We start from the raw sequence: 22,900 nt of genomic DNA on the forward strand, positions 1-22,900 counted from the left end.
GGATAAACCCAGGGCTAGATTCCCAGTCACTTCAAGTCAATGATCAGTAGTGAGTCTGGGCCGATTTTCTCCAAATTCCCAGTGAAAACACACATGAAGAGGAATCAGAAAGTCATCAATGAAGGTAGATGTCTCTATGCCTTTATATCTGTTATTTTGGCTAGTGACACAGGGAAAGAATTATCTTCAAAAAATTCACGTTAGGAAAAAAGGTTTATAATGTATTCAGTCAGAAAAGCAGATTAAAAAACCAAGACAGAAGGGCTCAAAATGATATTAGACATTAATCATGATTATCTTTGGACAAAGAAATAATTCAGTTATTTAAAAAAAAAAACTGAACTAATGGATAGAAATCATAGTAAATGAAGCATCCATTATCTATCCCACCTCCCAAGTTACTGGGAACTCACCTTTGGCATAACAGTTGGGGTTCACCGAATGGTTTGCAAATCGAATTTTGTTGCCTTTCCGGGTAGCATCCACTACAAAATCTATAAAGGAAACCAGGGGGACTATGAGCTTACCAGGCAACTCTACAGCTTCCTGAGCCTGAATCTGAAATCAACTAAACTGTAACAGAAACAATACAATGCAGGGGCAACTCTGAGTTCTGGCACACTAACTGGAGCTAGAAACAGCCCCTCATGGAACCATTCCCTTCCTCTTGCGGGAATCACAGACCTCCCCTCCCACCTACTGGGAAGGGAGATTTCTGAGGTATAAGCGCTCAGGGCTGATTAACAAACACAACCTGGAAATGGAGGTTCTCCCAGAGCAAGCAAACTGTGGCTCCTGGAGTCTCTGAGTTCAGTCTCACCACTGTGCTCTAAGCATTGGCTGGAAGACTCAGGGCTGGTCTGAACCTGGACGATGACCAGGGGAGTGTGGTAGGAAGACCTGCCTGAGACCACGTGGGGATGAAAGAGAGACTCCCTACCATTGTTGAGGTTGAAGAGGAAGCTGGACATGTACTTGTCATAGACCTTCCCTCGTCGATCGGCCTCGTCCTGAGAGATGAGCTGTAGAGACAGACAGGGAACAGACAGTGGGGATGTAGCTGCCTGCTCAGGGCATGGCACTCTGCCTCTAGAAAGGGCCAGGAGGGGGCTTATGGAGGACCACAAGAACAGTAGTCAGAGGGGGAGCTCAGCTAGTTTCATCCCAATCCCTGCACAGGCTAACCAACACTGAGACAGACCAGAGTCCCCCGCCTGCCTGGCCCCCTTGTGTAACCTGAGTTGCCAGAAAGTCGAAGAAAGAGTGGTTTGTTTCAGGATTGCAAACAGTTCTGTGGGATCCCCCGAGAGGCCACATGAGAACTTGGCTGAGTTATTTAGAGATTAGTTCACAGAAGTCTGGCCCACAGAAAATCAGGGTTTCTCATCGGTATCTCTCCATATAAGAACGTGGGCCAAACCGATAGCACTCACCTCACCACAGTATTCAGAAATGAATTCATTCTTCTGCACAGACTCCTTAATGAAGGTGCCCCATCCGGCCACATCTGAGGGGGCCAGCAGCAGGTGCTGGGGAACAGGGAGTCAAACCTCAGATTACAGGGCGTGTGCGAGCCGGGGGTGGGGGGGGAATGTGTGTTGGACGCGCACGTGGGCTATGGGGAGCAGGGTGGAAAGAACTAGCAACTGTAAGAGGATCTGAAAACAGAAAACGGTCTAAGCCATTGTGTTCTGGTAGGAGGTGATGAAAAGAGACATGACACCTCTTCCTCTAGCCTGGGGAACTTCCTACACCAGACCCTGTGGAACTCACTGCAAGTGTCCACCGAAAACAGACATCTGCCAATGACATGGCCTCTTCTCTGCTCCTCTCAGTCTGGCCAAGTCAAGGGATTACTTCTCTAATCCTTCAAGGGGACCAAAGGCTTGATGAACTCAGAAAATGTGTGTCTGTCAGGAATCACCAACACTGGTGTACAAATCGTCTAAGGAACCAGTAGACAGAGGCTGCTCAGATCTTCAGTCCTTCCCACCCAACCTGGCCTGGAGTCCTGGGAAAAAGCCCTCACCTTTTTGAGGCCACGCTGAATGCTGCAGTTCTTACAGGAAACCACCTTGCAGTCCCAGTGCTCCGAGGCCCCACAGGTGAGACACAGGTCGGGGTCGCACTCCCGCACTGCCAGGTAGCACGGGCACTGCTTGGTATTGCACTGGGTCTTACAGCGACAGCCGGGAAAGCGATTCTGACCTGCGCGGGACGGCAGGGACCGTCAGGGAGAGACGCAGGCTAATGCTGGGGCTCCGGTTTGACTCAAGGGACAGCAGGGAAGTCAGTGTTATGGGTTCAAGGATATTTGGCAAATAGCAGAGAAACTGCCTTCCCAATAATCACATGTTGTTGTTATCGTTTAGTGGCTCAGTCGTGCCCAACTCTTTGCGACCCCATGGACTGTGGCCTGCCAGGCTCCTCTGTCCATGGGATTTCCCAAGCAAGAATACTGGAGTGGGTTGCCATTTCCATTTCCAGGGAATCTTCCCAACCCAGGGATCGAACCTGCATCTCCTGCACTGGCAGGCAAATTCTTTATCTGGGCAGTCCCAATAATCACAGACTCAAGTGTTTTTCAGAGAAAATGGAGCACCTCCCAGCATTCACGTCTGAGTCAGAAAAGCAGGTTTGATTCTGGAGAAGTGTTTTCTAGAGGATCCCTAACAATGTTCTCCCCTTACCACCTCCACTTTGTTGGGAAAATTTGGAAGGGAGGTGAACAGTGCTCCAGAGAAGAAATCAGTGCTTTTCACTGGTAAATCCTCACCATCAAAACAAGAATCATTTTGAGAACATAATGCATCCGTTCTATGCCATCGTCCTCCACCCACTGCCCTCCCAGCACAATCACCCACCCCTCTATTGTGGTTAAGATTGCTATCTTGTGTTACAAGGTACTTCCAGCACAACTGCCTGGGCACCCAGGTCTGCAAGCTCTGGGGGCTGCCACCCAACTGCTCAGCCTCAGTGGGGGCGGGCAGGCAAGGGTAAGAAGAGAGAGAAAAGCACTCTTGAGTCTCTGTCCCACCCTCTGCTGACATCCAGACCGACCTGAGGCTAAAACTCCAGATAGGAGACTAAAACAGACACACACAGAGCTGTAACTTATATACGTTGTAAAACAACATCCTGGAAAGCGAGGCTGTATTTACACATTAAGGTAAAAGATTCTCACATTTCTTAATGCTGCCCTAGAAGGTGAAGCTGGAAAAGCGGCTTATTTCAGTGTAACTATGGCTTTTAGAATCATAACCTCAGGATTTTAAAAAAAATGACTTCCCCTGATCTTAAAGATCTTGTTTCCTCTGTAGAATGCTTTAAGTGCCACACAGAGGGTATCAGAAGGCCCGTAAGCAGAGAAGGGTGCGAGGGGAGGGAAACCCGGGCTGCTTAGGTTGACAACTATGGCCAACAGAGAACTCTTACAGTCGGGGTTGCACTGGCAGAACTTCTCACAGAAATTCTGAGTCATGATGCAGGGGCAGGTGCTGTCACAGGGGCGGTCCGGGTGGTCGCAGGGCTGGTAGTTGTACACCTGGGTGGAGGAGTTATCTAAGAGAGAAAAGAACACACTACTGTGGCCACGCTCCTGAGCCGCCTTCTCTCCCGAGGGTCCAGTTGCCCCTATTCAAAGGAGGCTGGTTCTGACCAACTTGGACATGCATTTAGCACCTGATGTGAGAAGCAATCACAGGTGGTGGTGGTCCATAAGCTACAATGGAGTGATCTGCTTTGTAGGGAGAGTGTGGAAATGGTGTGATTACAGGGCAGTTATTTTAAACACTAAAGGAGGGGACTTCTCTGCTGGTCCAGGGGTTAAGACTGTGCTTCCATGGCAGGGGGCCTGAGTTCAATCCCTGGTGGAGGAACTAGGATCCCACATGCCACTTGGCCAAAAAAATTAAAACAAATCCCACCTCAAAACACTAAATGAAGCCTAGAACCTTGTATATGGCTCACGATGAAAGTCAGAGACCACAGGCCTGTGACTCTATCTCCTGAGAGGTCTTCTCAGCTGCAGTGAGGAGCTGAGCTGTTATCAGCTGTTGCAGGGGGGACCTGCAATGTGCGGAAGCCATGCAGGGTCAATAAGTGCAGCCACAGGTGGGGCGGGGGAGGGGCGGCCACAGGCTGCAACCTGAGCGCAGTGCCCCAGTGGAACTTACCTTTCTTCAGCTGAATTTTCCGGCAGTGTGCAGCCCACAACCTGCAAGAGACGGTACAGCTCAGGGTTGTGGCCCTGGGAACTCTGCAGATTTGGGTAAATGATAGCATGACCTCCTCTGGGGGACTGCGATCTGATCACTGGGATCCTCCCCAAATCCCTTCACAACAGGCCTGGATGCCGGTCCACAGAAGCTGGAGCCCACTTTACCTGCAGCTGGCCTCTGGCTCAAGATTTAAACAAGAACAACACATCCCACCCATAAACAAACATACATAAAAAAACCAAAAACAAATGCAAGACCAAACCAAACCCTCTACATCTATTAAAATGCTACTGTTTCTCCATTTCTCCTCTCCCCTGCCCTCCCTCTCTTAGAGGAGGTGGAGATGTGGGAGCGTTTCAGGATGGGGAGGTGGGAAGACTTCAGAAATCTGCTCTGAGTGAAGGAACTGAAAGGGAGATGCCACAGGGATTTCCTTCTATATCTGGAACCAGTGTCAGTTTTTTACAGAACAAAGCCAGATGGAGTATTGGCTGCAAAAAAAAAAACACCTTCCAACCTTAAGCAAAGGTTAGCTAGAAGACAGTGTTATTATGCAACTTAGAGATACAAGTGCCAAAAACAGAACAACAAAACTCTGGTCAGAGTTGAGAAGTGAGCACAGTGGTAATAACAACCCAGTGAGAAGAAACGGCCTCAGGGTGGAGCCACGAGGCCAGTTCACATCCTGCTGGCCGGGAGCTTAAAAATCAGTTATTTCATGGTCCACAGCGCTGCGGGACAAGGGAAGGGCTGATTCAAGGCACAGACTCGCAGGGAGCACTGAGGAGACTGGCCCTCCACTGGGTGATGCTGAACTGATGGGCAGTGGCTGCAAAGGGAGGCAGCAGCGAAGCCCTAGGGGAGGTCAGGGCACAGGGAACGGTCTGGCCACAGAAAGCCTTTGGTCTAAGCCTTGCCTGTGCTTTCTCTTCTTCTTCTGTGAGGGGTTCATAAGCTCATCTGTGGGCAGCTTCAGGATAAGTGACTCTTTGACTGCAAACTGGAAGACCTGGAAGAGAAATCCAACAGGACCTGTTACCTCTTGAGCTGAGGGGTCAGATAAGTGACGTAGGCAGGTGCTGGTTTCTGGAGAGCTTGTGGGCAGATGTCTGAGCGTCTTTAGCAGGCACAGACAGAGCGGCACCGGGACACCAGGTTGCTGTTTCTGAAGCTCTTTGTTTCTGGTTGTGTTTTTGGTCTTGATTTGTTTTTGGGTATGCCATGTGATGTGCAGGACCTTAGTTCCCTGTTCCCTGACGAGGGATTGAACCCATACCCCCGGCATTGGGAACAAGGAGTCTTAACCACTGCATCACCAGGGAAGTCCCTGAAGTTAATTCTTAAGTGTTTATCCTGACTGAGCACAGGTACGGTTTTTCTGGTCAGTCGCTTTCATCTACTGCTCTGCCTTCCAACCCAGAGGGAGTCAATTCTTATCAACAGTATCTGCTTCTTATTAGGAAGGGCAGTGTTGTATACTTTGTGTAACTGAGTCTGATGTGACCTGAAGTACCACCCGGCTAAGTGCTAGCTCCCTCTGTTGGCATAAAGATGTTAGAGCCTTGACTATTATTTTAGCAGGACAGCATTTCAGGAAGGCCGGGTCCCTTTTAACATGCTGTTTCCCTTCGAACATTTGTTTTTTAGCTTTTTCTTTTCGGTTACAGGCCCTCTCGCAATTCCATGAAAACTGTGAATCTTATATTCAGGAAAATAACACACAAAAATTGCTTTGTACACAGTTTGCAGGCTTTTAGATCAAAAACCTGTGCCTTGGGGAGATAGGTATGAGATTAAAAAAAAAAAAGGAATAGGGGACATGCCTTTTTCAAGGCATGAGCCCGCTGTGTCTCCTTTTGCCTGGCAAAGCAATAAAGCTATTCATTTCTACTTCCTCCAAAACGGCCTCTCGTGCCTTCTGAGATGGCTCACACTCCATCTACGGAGTGTGTTTTCCCCTTGAGTAAACCTTCTTTCACTTAAGAAGAAAAGAAAGCAAAGGGCACTTCAGCTCATGGTTCTACTACTTGTTCTAAATAGAGAGTACATGCAGAAAAGATTGCAGAGACTCTTCTGGAAAGTGGGGAGCTAAGCGAGGAGGGCTCAAGCTCTGGTGTTCCTGTTTGGACCAGCTGGCCCCAATACCTGACTCCCTATCCCTGTGCTTCAGTTTGTCTGCTCCCTGTAGGCTTCTCCCGCCTCCAAAACATCAGAAGTTGCTATCAGATGGTGATTCTAGTGATGATGTAAGTGAGATGCACAAGGTCCAGACCCAGCCATTAGGGGTGGTAATTAGGAAATCTAATGATAGAACATTTGAAGAATAAACAACTGAGAAGACTGACTGGGGGGGGGTGGTGGCAGCTGCAGCTACAGAAGCAGGAGCAGGGGTGTGAGATAAGAAGATCCCCAGAAGGACCCAGGAGTGCCTTCCAGGAAATGGGTCCACATTTAGAAAGAAACGGAGAAGGAAACAGCCACCCACTCCAGTATTCTTGCCTGGAGAATCCTGTGGACAGAGGAGCCTGGCGGGCTGCTGTCCATTGGGTTGCACAGAGTCGGACACAACTGAAGCGACTTAGCATATATGCATGCATTAGAAAGAAAGGCAAGAACACCACTGCCACCACCAAAGAAAAAAAAAGAAAAAAACCTAAGAGAGGGTAGAAACATCCAGAAGAGTTAGATAGTGGCTAGAGACAGAAGTAAGGATTCAGCAAGGAGAGCAGATCCTAAGTATTGCTAGGCCTGGTATTTGCAGAAAGCCCCCCAAGTTTGGGGAATCCACCTCCTGGTCCAGAAGCACAGGCTCATGAAAGACTGAACCTAAGACAGCTTCTGTCCAGACAGGCAGCCTTACAAAGTGACCAAAGGGCTCCCGGGGCAAGGACTTGTTCCCGTCCCCTTCAGGCAGTACCTGCTTGCACGTCTTAGTCCCCAGAAGTCTGGCTATGGAACAGAAGTTGTTGAAGTAGGTGCCATGAAAGACTCGAAAAAGAGATTCTTCAGCCCCAGTCCACTCCACAGGCTCTGAGGGTGCTTCCACTACACAGAGCTGAGGTGGGGCTGGACTCGCCTTCTGTTTCGTGGGTGTCTGACAGCGAGAGTTCGCCTCTAAGAGAGAAAGGAATGAGAGAAACACAGAAGGTGGAATGCAGCTGGCCTCAGTGGTTTGCTACAATCTCAGCACTTCATTCTACACCAAAAGGTAGTAGAATTAGGAACGAAAATATTCCCTGTCTCTACTGCTTACAGGTGAACCTGTGGAAAGAATGAACAATTTAAAAAGGTAGTAATGTTAACTGTTACGGCATGATCCTGGGTTTACCTTGTGTAGCAGGAAGAGGTCATTTTCTGCTCACTGTACCTGAAGAACTGGAGGCCCAGTCATTGCCAGTGTCCCTGTCACTGTCCCCTTCTTTGGTCTCAGCCACAGCAGAGGCTGAAGTGTTGGAGCAGGAAGCATTGACCACGTGGTGCCTTCGCCGGCGACGCCCGGAGCACTTGGAGCGAGGGTTGTGCAGCATGGCGTACTCCTTTGCTCCTTCCTGCAGAGGTCATGTTACAGTTAGGAAGCAGAAACAGGCCACCATATCAGTCCCATCATCACAAACCATCTGCAATATCTGTGCTGACTTGCAACTTGACACTTTTCTTTGCCTCTGTACCATATATGACCATGTGATAGCTTCTTAACAAACATCTTAAAGCTTACACACTTATCTCTTGACAAAGAGCTGCCCTATAATACAATCTTTACAAAGATATAATCTTTATATATTATGCACAGATGTTTCTATGCATCTTTGACTGTCCAGTGAGTCGTATCTTATACTCATTTGCTCACAAGCTGACTGGAATTTGAGAATACATTCTCCTGTAGATGAGAAAATGAGGGATGTGCTGAGAGCATGCAGCTAATTATTCCAGAACAGGTACAAGAATCAGGGCCCTTCATCCCCAGGCCTCACTGTTCTTTATGTTTTACCACACTTGTCTCTGTTTCAGTAAGAAAATATATAATCCTTAAATTTGTATAATATTACCACTCAATTGGTCATGTATGGCTGTCAGAGTTCGACTGTGAAGAAAGCTGAGCATCAAAGAATTGATGCTTTTGAACTATGGTGTTGGAGAAGACTCTTGAGAGTCCCTTGGACTGCAAGGAGATCCAACCAGTCCATCCTAAAGGAGGTCAGTCCTGGGTGTTCACTGGAAGGACTGATGCTGAAGCTGAAACTGCAATACTTTGGCCACCTCATGCGAAGAGTTGACTCATTGGAAAAGACCCTGATGCTTGGAGGGATTAGGGGCAGGAGGAGAAGGGGACAACAGAGGATGACATGGCTAGATAGCATCACTGACTCGATGGACATGAGTCTGAGTGAACTCTGGGAGTTGGTGATGGACAGGGAGGCCAGGCGTGCTGTGATTCATGGGGTCGCAAAGAGTCGGACACGACTGAGTGACTGAACTGAACTGAACCACTTAATTTAGGAAATTCCCTCCAAGTCAGTATTTTAAACTAGGATGAATATTTTATTACTTTATTACTTTACAGCTATGCTTTTTTTTAAAGACCAGATAATTACTTAGCTGGATCATCTATCTTCTTGCTAGACTTAGTTTCCAAAGATTTTGAGCTGTTTCTGGAAACTAAATCTACAAGTAAAGGATAAAGGTTTACCATTATTAAAAATATTCAGAATAATATACTGTAGGCCCTCAAAGAAATTCCAAGAGAGAAGTTTTTATTTTAACTGAACCCGATACTACGTGTCTATGCTCAGTGTGACATATACAGGATTCCAGGATGACCACTCTGGGGAGGGCAATGCCCTTTTTATTTTTTTAAATTTTCACTTATCTATTTATTTTTGGCTGTGCTGAGGCCTTCACTGCTGTGGGGCTTTCTCTAGCTGCGGTGAGCAGGGGCTACTCTCTAGTTGTGATGCACAGGCTTCTCATCACAGTGGCTTCTCATGCTGCAGACGACAAGACGCAGGGCGCGGGGGCTGAGGTAGCTGCAGCGTGTGGGCTCAGCGGTTCTGGCTCCCAGGCTCTAGAGCAAGGCTCAGGAGTAGCAGAGCACGGGCTGAGTTGCTCCTTGGCGTGTGGGCTCATCCCGGCTCAGAGACTGAACCTGTGTCCCCTGCACTGGCAGGCAGATTCCTTCCCACCGAACCAACAGGGGAGCCCCGGCAACGCCCTTCTGAGTTATACAAAAAGCATGAGCTGTGGGGTTGGACCAGAGCTTCAGTTTCATCATTGCCACACCACTGACACAGTAATGAACTTTAGGCAAAATGTGTAACTTTTATGACCTATACTTTATCCACCTCAGGATGTTGTTATAAGCATGAAAATAAGATCATATATGTTAAGGGTTAGCACAGTACTTTGACACATAGGAAGGAATTAATACATATTATGGAAAAAATAAATCAGATAAAGTCTATTTATTTTTTGTTTGTTTAAATGGAATTTTGGGGGCATACAGTTCTATGCATTTTAAATATTTATATTTATGTGTTTTGGCTGTGCCACATTTTAGTTGCAGCGTATGAACTCTTAGTTGCAGTATGTGTGATCTAGTTCCCTGACCAGGGGTCAAATCTGGGTCCCTTGGATTGGGAACGCAGAGCCTTAACCACTGGACCACCAGGAAAGCCCTATTTATTTTTTTGCTATTACCATGTGGCACATTTTCCAGATTTTTACCCAATGGCACTCTCTATCATCTTTCAATTATCCCACTAAAGATAGTTCCAAAACCACCTAGCTATATAATCTCATTTTAATTGGGAGCAGAAATTTTATCAAGGTATTTTATTCTTTACCTAAGCTCACCCTATCGTGTGAAAGTGAAAGTTGCTCAGTTGTGTCTGACTCTTTGCAATCCCATGGACTATACAGTTCATGGAATTCTCCAGCCAGAATACTGCAGTGGGTAGCTGTTCCCTTCTCCAGGGGATCTTCCCAACTCAAGGATCAAACCCAGGTCTCTCACATTGCAGGGGGATTCTTTAACAGCTGAGCCACCACGGAAGCCCAAGAACACTGGAGTGGGTAGCTTATCCCCTTTTCAGCGGATCTACCCGACCCAGGAGTCAAACTGGGGTCTTCTGCTTTACAAGTGGATTCTTTAGCAGCTGAGCTACCAGGGAAGCCCCACCCTGTTGTGTAGAAAGCAGAACTCTGTCTTTTACAAGTCCGGCTGAACCTATTCCCTTCTAGCTCTCAGTGGACTGCCTCCCCACATAAAGGCAGGAGAATTTACGCTGCTACGTGAGGTCTGTCCGCCAGCAAGGGTCCATCTGGCTGATTAACTCATATAAGACATGAGCACCTTTATGTGTTGTTCCTCCTACATTTATATGCAGTTAAAGGGAGACAGCAAAGATAGGGTCTCATGCACACACATACAGCTCCAAGTCAAACAAAGCAGTTTCAGACTCTGAAATCTGAATAAATGATGTTTAGGGCAAGAAAGCCTTCAATGTTCTTCACACCTCACTCCACGAAACCAACTTCACAGTGCTACTGCTGCAAAATCAGGGCGCTCCTAACGAGCGGAAGTCATGTCTCATCCACACTTTGTGACCCTCAGGGTGCTATATACCAGTTCACGTGGTTTGTGTTCTCTGGGGCAGAAAGCCCAAGGACCGTTTCCTGCTCAGATTTCCACCAATTTCAACCATGGCAGAAGAATTTAAAAACGTACCAGCAGAAGGAAGCAGTCTGTGCCACACGGTTCTGGCTCAATCTTGATTTCTTTGTTCTTGCGTTTATACACGTTAGGGGTGGCATGGAAAGCTGGAAAACACAAAACTGTCCTGTTGGCAATGGCTCATCTGCTTGACAGGAGGAGGAGGAACAAATGTGAATCAGGGAGCCACTGGAGGAGAATTTAGATATAAACAGCTATCATCAAGGTGAATCATGCTGAATCATTTCTGACATCAACACAATTCTTCCAAAGCTAGAGGAAACTCAGGGACAACTGTGTTGCTGGTTAATCTGTCCTCATCGTGTGAAGCACGCCACGCTATAACTACACAAGAGAAAAGAGAACTGGCCCTTTGTAAAACCATCATCGGATCAGAAGCCAGGAATTCCATTGGAGAAACTAAAAATAAAGAGAATGAAATGGTGGCTGGGGATGGAAAACAGGAGAGCATTTCAGAGCAGCCCACTCACGGTGAAGGAAGCAGTCATATTTGAAGCAGCGCCGGCAGAAGAGTGTGTGGAAGGAGTGCAGAGACTGCTCCCGCTGCACAGACTTGGCGTTGGGGCCGTCGATGTTGGGTGTGCACTGTGGGGGGAGCGCATTGGGGTCTGACATCTCTGTGAGCTCTCGGTACCTGGTTCGGAAAAGAGAGGTAAGAGTGCCTTCCAAGGGACTGTCTCCACTGAGAAAATGCAGACTGACATGGGGAGCTCTACTCAGTGCTCTATAATAGCCTACACGGGAAAAGAATCTAAACAAAAACGAAAAAGACTGAATACATGTACATGTGGGCCTCCCTGGTGGCTCAGTGACAAGAGAACCAGACTGCCAATGTAGGAGGCACGGGTTTCATGGGTTTGATGCCTGGGTTGGGCAGATCCTCTAGAGAATGAAATGGCACCCCACTCCAGTATTCCTGCCTGGAGAATTCCATGGACAGAGGAGCCTGGTGGGCAACAGTCCACGGGGGTCACACAGAGTCTGACACAACGTAGCGACTAAACAACAGATGTATATGTATAACTGATCCACTTTGCTAAAACGAACACATTGTAAATCGAATATACTCCAATAAAAAGCTTTTAATTAAAAAACAAAAAAGAAAATGCAGACTGAATACTGACAGTTATCCAGAAATGGTCTGCCAAGGGAGAAAAGGGAAGGTGGGTGTTTTTTTTTAATAGGTCTTTATGTATAAGCAGGTAGGTTCACCATTGTAATGATGCCGGGCTCGGTGTGTGTGTATATGAAAGTAAGGGAAGGGAAATATTTTCTAAATATGGTGCTGGAGTAACTCTCCAGTAAAGTGGCAAAATCTTAAAACTTCTCTGCCCAGATTTATGCAAAAGCCAGCAAACGATGACCTTTAACGTGCTAATGAGCATTTAGAGGTAATCAGAAGTGTAGGCAAATCAAAATGCACTTACCAAAAATGAGACTTTTTATAACCCCCCAAAAAAGCATGTATGCAATCTTTGCCTGAGTGGTCTACATGGCCTGCGGAGGGCAGCCGTCCTACCTCTCCTTCATGTCGTCTGGGACACCGTTCTCAGGGAACATCGAGGCGATCGCACTGAAGATCATGTCATTTGGGAACTGTTTCTTGGAACTCTTTTTGCTGCCTGGATTGGAAACGATAAACAGCTTCTGAGTGCCATACAGAAGCACACAAACAAAGCTAGTTGATCATCTTGTACTTCTGTCACGGCGTTCTGATTAGAGCTGCTTTTTAACTCAACCATTGACTACGTCAGAATACAGAAAGGTCAGTGCTACCTGGACCTATCTAACAGGCTACTGGTAGATAAGGAGATCAGAGTCATCTACATGTTAACAACGAAATCCACAGTCCAGGGGAATTCCATGGTGGCCCAGTGGTTAAGACTCTGAGCTTTCACTGCTGAGGGCCTGGATTCAATCCCTGATTGGAGAACTAAGATCCCACAAGCCTCATGGTACGGCCAAAAAAAAATCTACAGTGTAAGACAGAATCTGGAAGTGAAAATAGAAGTTTTTATGGAGAGGCCCGAGTATAGAAGTACCTACCATAATGGTGACGCCAAAGAACAAGATGGATACTGTAAATTTGTTATAAGAAGAGAAGACACTTTGTGTCTAGACATATGGTATAATTAAATAACAAAGTACAATTAAATATGAAATTAATTAAATATTGTCTAACGTGGGAAAATGCTCATGATGTAAGATTAAATAATAAGGGATATAAAATTACCTATGTGTATACACACATATGTGGTATGATACTAACTTCACCTACCATATATATATGTTGATTTACTTAGGTACTTTTTAAAAACTGAGATAAAATACACATAATACATTTCAGATGTACATGTGTATATTTTTATATATACATTTTTTAAGTCTAGAAGGAAATATTAATACTAAAAAAAGCTACTTCTAGGTAGCAAGATAATAGGGTAATTTTACTTTATTCTTTATAACTTGCCATATTTTTCAAACACACTATTTTTTTTTCAAATACACTATTTTTTACAATTAGAAATGAACAATGATTATTGTCTAAAGTTCTCCTACTTTTTTCTTCAGCTAAATCACAGCTATCTTAAACCATCAGTCAGTAAACACATTCTCCTTTTAAGTGGACCAGGGAGAAGTGCCAACAGCCTTTAATAAGAAATAAACCTCTCTTTTGCCTTCTTCCCTTTCCCTGTCACTCCAGGTGGAATAAGGAGGTCATGCTCTTCACCTTCAATAGCATGCCGTTTTCTCTTTCTTGTTACTGGCAGATCCTCTTTGCTGTCATCTTGCTTTCCATCTGAGGTGTCATTGTGCCCTTCTTCATCTTCATCCGAGTATTGATTCAGAGCATCTACCAACTCCAGGAAAACAGCATCACTGATCAGGACAGAGCCAGGAATCATCTCTGAAATATAAGAATTAGATGGATGAGCAGTGGTCATTTCATACTCCATTAGTCCTCCTTGGAAGGTTTTCCTGTATTCACTCCTGAGACTCAAGATAATGTATGTACATTTTTATGTGGACAACCAGGGAGTTACAATAATTTGATTGGTTCTTACAATTGCAACGGTTCAGCTGGCTAGAGTGGGAAATCCAGCTATGGACTTCATTTTTACTGAGGTTTTCACGTCCTCAGTAATAGATCAACCTGTATTTATGGTCCAAAATATCACAAAAGTGGGCCAACAATACAAACAGGACAGAGAAAAAAATGATGAAAATGTACTTGGTTTTGCAAGTGATGGGTCAATAGTAACTTCGCTGACTCAAAAGACAATATACTTGAAAAAAAAATCATACTACATGGGGTTATACTATTGATACAACTTAGGATAAAGCCTCAGAACACTAGAGGGCACTGTGTATAAACAATGCATTTCAATGGCATCATGACAGCATTCACAATTGTCAGAAGAGCAGGTTGAGGCCACTGGTTTGCAATCTATGAAAAGTTTTCCCCTATCTTTCCCCTTCTTACACACTAACAACTTTTTCTAAAACTACAACTAAATACAAATGCCTTGCTTTTGAAATCATACACAAGTTCCTTTGGCCTTCGTCCTCTGAAGTAAAAGGTTTTTGCTTTAGTTTCCGGGTCTTCCCTAAGTCACCAAAAGGTTGGCTCCAGAGGTAATGATTAAGGAATGTGAAGACATAGAAACAAAGAATAGCAGTTGGGCCAGGAAACTGGTAACAATTTAGACTATAAACCTGCAACACAGCAGAATCCCTGTACTCCCAGTTCCCCAAAAGAAAGATAAAGGCCTGACACACATTCCTAAGTTGTTTTATAAGAAGCAGACCTCCCACCAGACAAAAACTGCTGACCGCAAGCATGAAGACCCTAGACTGGCTGAAACCAGAAGGTTGATGAGGATTGAAACTTCACCCAGATGCCAACCAATCCAAGAACTGGGCACAACTGATCATACACCCTGCAGTTCTCTCCCTCACAGTGCCTTTAAAATCCCTCTCCTGAAAGCCATTAGGTAGTTCTGGTCCTTTGAGTTTGAGCTGCCCCTTCTCCGTGCTTGGTGCCCTACAATAAAGATTGTACTTTCCTTCACCACAACCTGGGGTCAGTAGATTGGCTTTATTGCACTCAAGTGAGCAGACCCAAGTTTGGTTTGGTAACACTTTTAGGAAAGTCAGAATATTACTGCCAACTTCTGGGAGATCCAGGGAGTATTTGGATCTAAGAAGAGAGGTTATGCTCATTGCCAGTACCACAGAAAGGGAAGCAAAGAACAAAATAGCCTTGGATGGATTTATGGCAGACTTCTAAGACCAAACTTATTTATTCACTAAATTTTCTCTCCACCCACTGGAGAGAAAATCATATTACTATATAACCATTACATTACTATACCATCCTTTATGTCTCAACTCTTTTTTTTTTTTGGCCATGCTGCATGGCTTGTGGGATCTTAGTTTCCTATCTATCGACTGAACCTCAGGACCCTGGAAATGACAGCATGGACTCCTAACCACTGGACCACCAGGGAATTCCTCCAAATCCTCTTAAAATTTAACTGGGGTTATTTGTAATATAAAATGTTTACTCCCAGCCATGTGGTGACATGGAAACAGTCTTCAGTGTATACACCATGAGGCAGCAGATAACAGCAAGCCAATAATACGTGAAACAAGAGGCACCATCCTAATAAAGTCGTCTCCTTAGGAGCCCAGAGCCACTACCTTCTTCACCATGGACTTTGCCATCGTAGTTATTGATCAGCTCCTCAATGAAAGTCTCATCTTCCTCTTTCACCTCATCTCCCATGTAGGGGATATTGCACAAAACTGTCTCATCTTCCACCTGAAATCAAACCAAATGTAATTCATTTCATGAACCAGCTGTGCATCTCCTCTGTCCTGTTTTGTTTTTTTTTCTCTTTCCTGTTTAATGGAACCTGTGCTGAACCATTTTTGCTGCTGTAAAGCTCCTAAAAATGCCTTTGGTTACAAAGTTCACTACATTTTAAAGACCAGTCATTTTGGCAACAAAACCTCAAATGGAAGGGAGTCATGCTACTCTTGGAAGAAAAAAAAGTCAGCTTTACTACCTGAGGATATTAACTACCAAATGTTAAGCTGGATGTTAAAAATATTCCCACCAACACCTAAAATCTGACAACACATTTCTTTCTCATAGTGATTCCAGCTATTATGTCATTTAATCCACTAAACTTTGTGAAATTGGTACAAATATCACATAAACAATAGTCTAAAAGGTCTTTAATTCTAATTCTTCTCATCAGTAGAAAGACAGATGAAAAGGAAAACCTTCAAGAGTATAAACTACAACATAACAGTAGTTAAAACAGAAATTGGCAACCATAAAATATTTGTATATTCTATTATACAGACTAAGATTAACCTCCCATAAACATAATAAAAATTATTATTACAACTGATATCACTCACCCTCAGTGAGAACCTAAAGTTAATTGCAGAATGAGCGATGTATATTTTGTGGCAATAAACAATATGAATGGATTTTGTTTTGTGGTTCAGCAGAAAACAGTCATTTTCAGATCTATAGCTATCAAGTAGAGTTACTCTGAAGTTTTCTTCTAAGTTTTCTTCTAAGAGATGATTTCCTTCTGTAAACCTATATCCTATTCCAGTCAGCAGAACTGCTATCTGTCACCAGACACAATAAGCGATGGCAGTATTTAGCGGCCTGATTATCAGAACCACAAATAATCCTGGCAGGAGTCAGCATAAAGCCCCAGATGAAAGGACTGGAGATCCACGTGTGCCTCTGCTATCTCAGTTGCTTTCACAGCATCTTGCCTTTAGGGGATTAAGAAAGGATTGCTCCATCAGCAGGGAGCTGTCAACCTGCTAAAGCCTGAAGTGTCTGATTTAGAATACATTTAACTGCACGCAATGTTATAAAATTGGACCAAGGTAGTAAAGGAAAGCTGGACTCCTGCCCAATCTCTTTCATTCAGAAAACAAACAGCATCAACTCTGAAGTACACTCCAGAGAACGCAAAAGCTAACAAGTTAGAACAACTTGCAATATGTGTTTTTCAGAGTCAGTAAATCACAAAAACATTCTGCCCTGCAAGTCCAAGCTTTGTTAAGTATATTCTGACAATCTTTACCCTGAGAGGAGTGCCAGCATTTCAATGTTAAAAAAAAAAAAAAATCATTCCATTTAAACAATCACCATAGTACTTTCAATACATACCATGAAGTTCTGCTGGAGAGGGGACCACGAGTACATGATGGGAACCAAGGCAACTGTGTTCAGAGACCTCATTAACATGTGCTGGCTTGCAAATCCTGGGAAAATGCTCTCTATGGTACACTGAAATACAAGCAATGACATGGAAAGGGAAGGCAGGTCCACAACCCAAGAGAGAATCTTGAGTTTCCTTCCAAAATTATCCCAGTAGCCTTCTAATTCCTACAAGTGGATAAGTTGAGGGTTTTGTAACATCAAGCTCCTAAAAGGAATCCCTCAGTTGTAAACCTGTGGGAAGCAGGAACTGTCTCTTATTGCCCTTGGCCTCCCATATTTAACTGTTGTTCATCTCCATCTAAAACTGTTGATCTCTTTGGGCTGTACCTGACAGCAAAGGGCCTCTGAGTGTCCTAGGAGATGAGAACGAAGACAAGGAAGTTTTCCTGAAGACCTAAACTTTAGACAGTGGACTTCCACTTAGCTGCAGAGCTGATGGGGACAGTACAGGGGGAAGCAAAGTAGTGTAGAGATTATGGTCACCTTCTGCTTTGGGAAAGAAAAGTGCCCTTCATAACCTATCTGTTTTTTATATTTTAGAAACATCATCTCTATAAGAAACTAACAGAGTGATGTTTTTAGTTTACAAAAAGGATGTCCTGTTGACCATATTGGTCAATTACCCACAGCATTCCTTTTCTAACTTCAAAATAGCTGAGGTGCCAAAAAAGCCACAAAAGAGGTTGCTTTGAAGCTTGTATACAGAGCCCAGGAAAGTAGACAACAAATGTCTTATTTTTCTAGGTAAAACTCATGATTAAACTCATTATCTGCAAAGAACAAAAGGCAAAACCGTTTTTCTTTTTTTTTTTTCAGTAATACAATTTGGTAATGAGTTTGATGTCCTTTTGATTTTATTTATTTATTTATTCTCAGGCTACAGCCCAGAATATACAGGATCTTAGTTCCCTGAGCAGGGACTGAACTTGTGCCCCTTGCATTGGAAGTGTGGGGTTTTAACGGCTGGACCACCAGGAAGTTTCAGTTATTCTTTAAGTTACAGGTTCACCATCCCAGTTATTCAAAGATGACTACAGTAATTGTATCCATTGTCTTTATTTTCTAATAATAATAGGTGTGACCCCATGGACTGCAGGCCACCAGGCTCCCCTGTCCATGGGCTTTCTCCAGGAGAGAATACTGTGTGTGTGTGTGAAGTCACTCAGTCATGTCCGACTCTTTGTGACCCCCGTGGACTGTAGCCCACCAGGCTCCTCCGTCCATGAGATTCTCCAGGCAAGAATACTGGAGTGGGTTGCCATTTCCTTCTCCAGGGGATCTTCCCAACCTAGGGAGTGAACCCAGTTCTCCTGCATTACAGGTGGATTCTTTACCATCTGAGCCACCAGGGAAGCCCAATAAGCCAGAAATACAGAAAAGAAAAGAAAAGAAAAAAATCCTTAAATCCAAGGAAAAGAGAAAGGCCAAGGTGAGACACTGGATTACCTTTTTGAGAAAAGGATGCCCACTCACAGGCTTCATTAACTGAACAGGTTGGACACGAAGCTTCTTCCATTCTTCATTGAGGATCTGGGTTTTTTCTTGAACTTTTGCAAAATTTGCTACATAGAGAGCCTAGCAGAGCCAAGGAAAAACTTGTTAGGATTTTAAGAGAAGAGTTAAAAGATAAAAATAAAAAATCCAACCCCTCCATATTGAATCAATTTATAGCCTTTCACTTGTGAAGTATTTTTACCTTTGCACCCATATTCGCCTGAAGCCGTTTAAGCTGCCGAAGTCGCATGTATTCAGACTTAACTTTCCTCTTCCAGTAAGTGATACATTTGGAAGTCGGGGGATTTGGTATATCCATTTTGCTGTAATCTAAGAGAGACAGAGATGACAAACGGCATTTTACTTCCTGGAAATGACGCATTCCTCAAATTCAAATAAACATGGTCAGTTATGCTTTCATTCCCATTACATTTATTCACAAAAACAAGATTTGTGTAAAGAACACAAATCTATGAGTTCAACAGAAAGTTCCAATTAAGAAAAGATTTCATATCAGTAATGGCTGGTCTGATTACCTAAAAGCTTAGCCACTGTCCTCTGTGGTAACGTGCTTTTAATTTAGCTCTCACTTTCACAGATATTTAGAAACTTGGATTACTTGCAAATGTGGAAGCCTGTTTACTACTTTGATTAAGAGAAATGTTTAGCAGGAACCAAGTTAATATCAAGAGCTTCATGGAAAGATTCACCCACACAAGAAAACTATACCTGCCAAACTGCCTAAATCTACCAGATGTCTAGCAATTAAGGTCGAATATGACAACAACATAATCTCATGTCCAAGTCACCGGCATGACACATGGAAATACATAACACTGCCAATCACTGGTTTGTTTTTTGTTTTTTTTGAGGCACTTGAATTAAAGTTCAGTTTTAAAGAAGTACTTATTGGACCACGCTCTACCTACCTCATAGAATGCAAGGCGAAGGGTAGGGTTTTACAAGTGGCTTCTGTTCTTCAGAGGAATGGCAAGACACAAAAATAAATGTTGAGCTTTTCAAAAGAGAACAGACAGTCATTTCAAGTCAGTGGAGCATAGCCAGATCCTCAGAAGGATGTTCCCCAAAAAACTATGAAGACTTTAAAGTCTCTGCTACCACAGCATTTGCATGTAATCAGATCCTAATAATACCTGATGCCATTTGAGAAGGGAGCTTTATTTTATTAAATTCTATCTTTCCAGGCATACAAACAAATATATTCTCACAATTACCAAGTGCACTTTTCTGCTTTTCTGCACCAATTTCTAGGCTCAGCCACCAGGCCCATCAATTACTTTAGAGAAAGAACAAATACTAAGTACATGTAAAAATTCAATAAAATCTACAAGATTTTTATTCTATATCAGCTACTTAGGTTTCCTGGAGAACTAATTCTATTATTTCACCTAATATACTAAATTTCTAAAAACATTACGAGGAGCTATAAATGAAAGTTGCTCAGTCGTGTCCAACCCTTTGGCACCCCATGACTACAAAGTCTATGGAATCCTCCAGGTCAGAATACTAGAATACTGGAATGGGTAGTCATTCCCTTCTCCAGGGGGTCTTCCCAACCCAGGGATTGAACCCAGGTCTCCCACATTTCAGGCAGATTCGTTACCAGCTGAGCTACGAGAGAAGCCCAAGAATACTGGAGTGGGTAGCCTATCCTTCTTCAGAAGATCTTACCGACCCAGGAATCAAACCGGGGTCTTCTGCATTGCAGGCATATTTTTCACCAGCTGAGCTACCAGGGAAGCCCCTAGAAGGGGCTATGAAGAGCCAAAATTTGAAACAGAAACTAAAGTTTAGAAGCATGTGAAAATTACCTGTTTTTACCCATAAGAAATAATAGCACAGACAAGAAAACAGCAAAATTCAACCCAAGGTCACAAATATGCCATTCATCATATCATGACTATCATACCTCATTCAACTGGACTTTAAGAGGACTATATCGGAATGTTTCATTTGAAGAATCAAAATGGATGGGTGTAATGCTATATTAAACTCAGAGAATACATCAAGGAAGGACAGGACTTCCCTGGTGATCCAGTGGTTAAGAAGCTGCCTGCCAATGCAGGGAACATGGGTTCAATCCCTGGCCCAGAATATTCCACATGACGTGTGGCAACTAAGCCCATGTGCCACAACTTCTGAACCTATGCCCCAGAACAAGAGAAGTCACTACAGTAAGAAGCCCATGTACCACAGCTAGAGAAAGCCCTTGCACAGCAATGAACACCCAGTACAGCCAAAAATAAAAAATAATTAATTTTTTTTAAAAAGGCAAGACAGAATAGCAAAGAAACAGACAGACTCACTATGCTCACTCTTAATCACTTGTAATCAACTGATTCAAGCTCTTAAAAGCAATTCTCTGTGAGTTAAATATTATCTCTCTAGGGGAAGGGAATGAAACACCACCATAATCTAAGAACTGGAATCCCAGAAGCTAAAGTGTTGGGTTATTAAAAAAAAAAACTTTAGCAATTCTGAATTTATTCCCTATAAATTACAGCATCTCTCTTTCTCTTATATCTTTTAAGTATGTTTCATTCCTCTATGAAATGGAGGCCAAAAGAGGGACTCTTTCTTAGAATTAAAAAACTATTTAATAACATATACCCCGCTCACATGTAATATTAAGTAGCTGCCCATCTAATTTCTGCCCTGAACAAGCTTAATAATAATTTGATCCAGGAAATGAAAAAATGGTTCAAATCTAGGATAAAACTGCCTCCCTAAGAAACCTTAGGCTACCCTTTTCGAGACCCAAATGACCCCCAAATTTATTCTGAACTGCAATCCCTCTCCCATTGCTTTTGGAACTCATTTCCCTTTTTTGAAACAGTAAGCTTAAGGGAGGTCTACGAGTTCCCTTGCAGTCCAGTGGTTAAAACCCTGCATTTTGACTGCCAAGGGTCTGAGGTTCAATTCTGGTCTCAGAACTAAGATCCCAAAAGTCTCACAGCTGGATAAAAATAAAAAAAAAAAACCACAAGCAGACAAAAATGAGGTAAAAATGGAGACCAAGTAATGGAAAAGAATCCATAGCTGCTAGTATATATGTGTGTGTAGATTTCTCAGAGGAGACAGCCACAGGAAAACATCAATATTTTCATTGAGAAAATAAAGAAAGGAAGTTACAGGGCTTCCCTGGTGGTTCAGTGGTAAAGAATCTGCCTGCCAATGCAGGAGATCCCTGATCCAGGAAGATCCCACATGCCAAAGAGCAGCTAAGCCCAAGCACCACAACTGTCGAGCCTGTGCTCTAGAGCCTGGGAGCTGCAACTACTGAGTCCACGCTCACTTATAGAGCCTGTGATCCACAACAAGAGAAACCGCAGCAAGGAGAAGCCTGTGTATCAGAGCTAGAGAGCAGCCCAGGCAACAAGGAAGACACAGCACGGCCAAAAATAAGTAAATAAATAAAATTCTACATACACAAAAAAGGAATTACAGCTGAAATGTGATCTCCTATAGTCTGTCAAAAGAGATGATAGTAAGCACACCAGAATAGTCTAATAATCAATGGCACTATTTCTAATTTTACTCAAGTGCTTTATTTGGCCAGAGTAGTACACACATATACACGAACATATCATTGGGTTTTATCCAGTCATAACATAAAATAAGCCACCCTTCCTTCTTTTACAATTAAAGTGACATTTGAATCTCATGTGATCATGAGCCAATATTTATTTTGCTTGGCTTTTTAATGGTTTTTCAGTATCTCTAACAGTTTATTTGGCAGTTAATCCCCACAAAGTATATGAGGAAGATGAGACATACTGTTTGGAACAGATAGGTATGATTAAACACAGCCATAAGATGGGTTCTCATAGCACTCGAACACTAACAACTATCACTTCAAAAATTAAAAAAAAAAAAAAAAAAAGCAAGCAAACAAAAAACTCAGCATTTACTAGAACAGATTAGGAGAAATAGGTTTATTCATCTTAGGCAAAAGAAGTGCCACACAAAAAAATACTTTAAATTTTACTGTATCTGTTATTTAATTACTTACATATGCAAAACACTATTCACATTCCAGTTAAGTACTAAGCTAAGAGCTTTTCATTACATTCACCTATACATTGAAAATAAACTCCAAAACATATGCTGTCATGGTCAAGAAGTTTAAAAATAAGTCTTTATATGAATAACACCTACAATTCAATAATAAGA

The 22,900-nt window shown here is 43.3% G+C and overlaps 1 protein-coding gene across 3 annotated transcripts in view; it reads right to left on the bottom strand.

Moving 5' to 3' along the window:
- Nucleotides 1–22,900, bottom strand: part of EZH1 (enhancer of zeste 1 polycomb repressive complex 2 subunit) — a 31,405-nt gene that overhangs the window by 2,771 nt on the left and 5,734 nt on the right. The window contains exons 2-19 of one of the 3 annotated variants that reach the window (XM_018065135.1): nt 19,636–19,721; nt 18,909–19,036; nt 18,659–18,787; nt 17,159–17,278; nt 15,655–15,775; nt 13,682–13,858; nt 12,470–12,572; nt 11,421–11,584; nt 10,945–11,036; nt 7,588–7,768; nt 7,138–7,334; nt 5,138–5,229; nt 4,176–4,216; nt 3,436–3,561; nt 2,030–2,208; nt 1,434–1,529; nt 941–1,022; nt 414–494 (exon numbers count right to left, since the gene is read on the bottom strand). In XM_018065135.1, the coding sequence (XP_017920624.1) occupies nt 414–494; nt 941–1,022; nt 1,434–1,529; nt 2,030–2,208; nt 3,436–3,561; nt 4,176–4,216; nt 5,138–5,229; nt 7,138–7,334; nt 7,588–7,768; nt 10,945–11,036; nt 11,421–11,584; nt 12,470–12,572; nt 13,682–13,858; nt 15,655–15,775; nt 17,159–17,278; nt 18,659–18,787; nt 18,909–19,025 (2,098 nt within the window). In that variant the 5' untranslated portion in view covers nt 19,026–19,036; nt 19,636–19,721. Of the gene's footprint in view, nt 1–413; nt 495–940; nt 1,023–1,433; nt 1,530–2,029; nt 2,209–3,435; nt 3,562–4,175; nt 4,217–5,137; nt 5,230–7,137; nt 7,335–7,587; nt 7,769–10,944; nt 11,037–11,420; nt 11,585–12,469; nt 12,573–13,681; nt 13,859–15,654; nt 15,776–17,158; nt 17,279–18,658; nt 18,788–18,908; nt 19,037–19,635; nt 20,281–22,900 lie in introns of those variants that run through there. The other 2 variants (XM_018065134.1, XM_013972153.2) reach the window with 2 other exon arrangements.

The sequence above is a fragment of the Capra hircus genome, chromosome 19, assembly GCF_001704415.2.
Source record: "Capra hircus breed San Clemente chromosome 19, ASM170441v1, whole genome shotgun sequence".
NCBI lineage: Eukaryota > Metazoa > Chordata > Mammalia > Artiodactyla > Bovidae > Capra > Capra hircus.